General features: G+C 60.5%; 1 protein-coding gene across 1 annotated transcript in view; it reads left to right on the top strand.

Moving 5' to 3' along the window:
• Positions 1-244: 244 nt before the first annotated feature.
• Positions 245-3194, top strand: part of LOC104996792 (nuclear pore-associated protein 1-like) — a 110517-nt gene continuing 107567 nt past the window's right edge. Inside the window, exon 1 of the mRNA XM_010851156.1 lies at positions 245-2861. Coding sequence (XP_010849458.1) covers positions 245-2861 — 2617 coding nt within the window. The remainder of the gene's footprint in view (positions 2862-3194) is intronic.

Below are 3194 nucleotides of genomic sequence, written 5' to 3'. Positions count from 1 at the left end.
CGGCTGCTAGAGAGTTCAGGAGGGGTCATGCGCTGGGGCCCCGCCCTTTGCCCCGTAATTTGCCACGTGTGGGCTTGCAGCCCAGTTTCTCTGTGATGCGTATACCATGGACATGTCACAAGTGCCAGGCTGAGAAATCCTGCCTCCAGTGCGTATTTGACCACGAGAGGAGTCAGAAGCTGGGTAGACGCTCTCCCAGTTTCACACTCTATTCTCAGGGCGTTTGGCGCACAATCTGTCCTATATGGGCAATTTACTGTGTAAATTTGTTTCCGCGCTCCGCCGCCGGAACCCGCTGGGCCGTCGCTCGCTGGTTTTGCCCTCTCGGGATGCCATCACATCTGGCCGGGGCCACCCCGCTGCTCCAGCTCCTGCTTTACACCCTGGTCACAGGCTGCTCAACCAGGATCGATTACCTTTATCATCCAGCTTTTACATTGCGCCGAAAAGGCAGTACCCCATCCAGCAGGCTGGGTACTCCCCTGTGGGCGTCCTACCCGTGACGAACTTGAGGAACTCGCCAAAGAAGCAGCCTGTCTTGTCCACTCGTAATTCCATGATGTTCGGACCTTCGAGAACCGTCAGAATTCCTCCACCGGGGCGCAAAATTACTCTCCTGCGTTCACTAACTGAGCTACCTGCCCGGGTAGTCAAGGTTGGGAACCCGGTACCAACCAGGCACCTCCCACTTCGTTGCACAAAGGAGAGTGAGGCGATGGTCCAAGAAGAGCCCAGGGAAAGCATAACAAAGGAGGAAGGTCACACAGAGGCCGAAGGAGAGAACAATGGAAAGATAAGTCTGTACTGCGACCGGGATATAACAATGACACCCAGGCCCCAGGAGCCCAGCGGGGTCCTCACGTCCCTCCAGTGCAGTCCTGAGCCTCCAAACCTCCCCCCGGTGCACCCAGAAAGCAACTTCAATGAGAAAGCCCAGGTGTCTTGGAAGAACTCTTCCTCTGAAAGCCTCGCCATCTGCTTAGACGACACTGCTGGAGACGGCCAGCCTCCCTCGCAGCCCGGCCCCCTGGCCAGGGTGCTCTCTGCCTCAAGTCCGTGCTGCAACCTGCTGCCCGAGAGGCCAATAGAAGAAGTGCTGGGTGAAGACCACCGACCCAGCTCCCCGGAGTCACTGATGTCTGGGAAGGCGCTGCAGCGTGAACAACCTTCAGACACCCCACGGAGCAGTTCTGCCCTGGGATCTGCCCGCAGTAGGCACCCCCTCAAGCGGAAGAGACCCCTGCCGGTGTTTCTGCCCCTGCCGCCACTGCTGCCACCACTACCACCACCGCTGCCTCTGCCGTGGGGTCGCAGTGACCTTCCGCTGCCTCCGAAGCTTCCAGGCATGACTCTCGCCAAAACCTGGGGCACCCTGAAACAACGCATGGAGCGTCAGCGAAACAAAATCCTGAAGGATGTAAGGAAGGCTATGCGACGCTGCAGTGCCCCTCCACCTGCCCCAGGGACCACAGGCTCCCTGGCTCCGGTCAGTCACATTTTGGAGGTCCCTCCTACCACCACCCACTTGGCTGAACTGTCCTCCAGATTCCCCAGTCTGGCTGGCCTTCCACCTTATACGGATCAGGAGGCAAGATACACAGCCCCTGCATCCTCTCATTCTGCCATTCCTGCAGATTATCTTTTTCCTCCAGTTTGGAATCCCATTGTGGGAATTACCCTTAAGGAGGATGAAGGCACTCGGTGTTCAGTCAAAGCAACACCACCTTTTACTTCTGACCTCTCCACACCTCTGAGCACCCCAACCCTCTCCTTCCAGCCACCCTCCTACAAAAATGAATCCCCAACACCCATGTGTGTAGATTCTCCCCCTCCCTTAAACTTACTCACCCCTCTTCCAGACCCTCCCGTCCCTCCCCCTGTTCTAACTGAGCAGCCCATTACTTCTACTGCCATCCCTTCTACCACCACAGTCATGGCATCTACAAGTGTGCCCTCTCCTTCAGATTCGGGCATCACGGACATGGACACTACTCCCCCTTCTCAAGCTGTAATTTTTCAGTCTCCCCCAGGTATTGGGGTGGAGCAGACACACACTGCAGAGAGACTAGGCACCACCATCCAATTTGTGCCCATGGTCTCCCGCCATGCTTCAATTTTTAACTATCCCTTTGACTCCCGAAACAACCCTCAGCCCACATTTGCGACCACTGATGAGCAGAAGAGAGCCTCTGTCTTGCCCAGCCCCCCATCTGGGGCTCCCGCTGCCGACTTCCCCAGGCCCCCGTTCGGGACTCCTGCTGCCATCTTTCCCCGGCCCGCACCTGGTAACCAGGCTGCCGTCTTCCCCGGGCCCCTACCTGAGAATCAGGCGGCCATCTTTCCCGGGCCTCCACCTAAGACTCCGGCTGCCGTCTTCCCCGGGCCCCTACCTGGGAATCAGGCGGCCGTCTTTCCCGGGCCTCCACCTAAGACTCCGGCTGCCGTCTTCCCCGGGCCCCTACCTGAGAATCAGGCGGCCGTCTTTCCCGGGCCTCCACCTAGGACTTTGGCTGCCGTCTTCCCCGGGCCCCCACCTGGAAATCAGGCTGCCGTCTTCCCCGGGCTCCGACCTGGGGATCAGGCTGCTGTCTTCCCCTGGCCCCCACCTAGGACTCTGGCTGCCATCTTCCCCGGGCCCCCACCTGGAAATCAGGCTGCTGTCTTCCCCTGGCCCCCACCTAGGACTCTGGCTGCTGTCTTCCCCGGGCCCCCACCTGGGAATCAGGCGGCCGTCTTTCCCGGGCCCCCACCTAGGACTTCGGCTGCCGTCTTCCCCGGGCCCCTACCTGGGAATCAGGCGGCCGTCTTTCCCGGGCCTCCACCTAAGACTCCGGCTGCCGTCTTCCCCGGGCCCGCACCTGGTAACCAGGCTGCCGTCTTCCCCGGGCCCCCACCTGGAGATCAGGCTGCCGTCTTCCCCAGGCCCCCACCTGGGAATTAGGCTGTCGTCTTTCCCGGACCCCCACCTGGGGCTCCGGCTTCTGTCTTCCCTGGGCCCCCATTTGGGGATCAGGCTGCTGTCTTTCCCGGGCCCCCACCTGGGGCTCCAGCTTCTGTCTTCCCTGGGCCCCCATTTGGGGATCAGGCTGCCATCTTCCCCAGGCCCCCATCTGGGGCTCCGGCTACTGTCTCCCTTGGCCCCCCATCTAAGGCTCTGGCTGCTGTCTTGCCCAGCCCCCCACCTAGGGCCCCAG

Source organism: Bison bison, unplaced genomic scaffold, assembly GCF_000754665.1.
Source record: "Bison bison bison isolate TAMUID 2011002044 unplaced genomic scaffold, Bison_UMD1.0 scf7180017864298, whole genome shotgun sequence".
In the NCBI taxonomy this organism is placed as follows: domain Eukaryota; kingdom Metazoa; phylum Chordata; class Mammalia; order Artiodactyla; family Bovidae; genus Bison; species Bison bison.
This window is presented reverse-complemented; position numbering and strand designations above follow the sequence as displayed.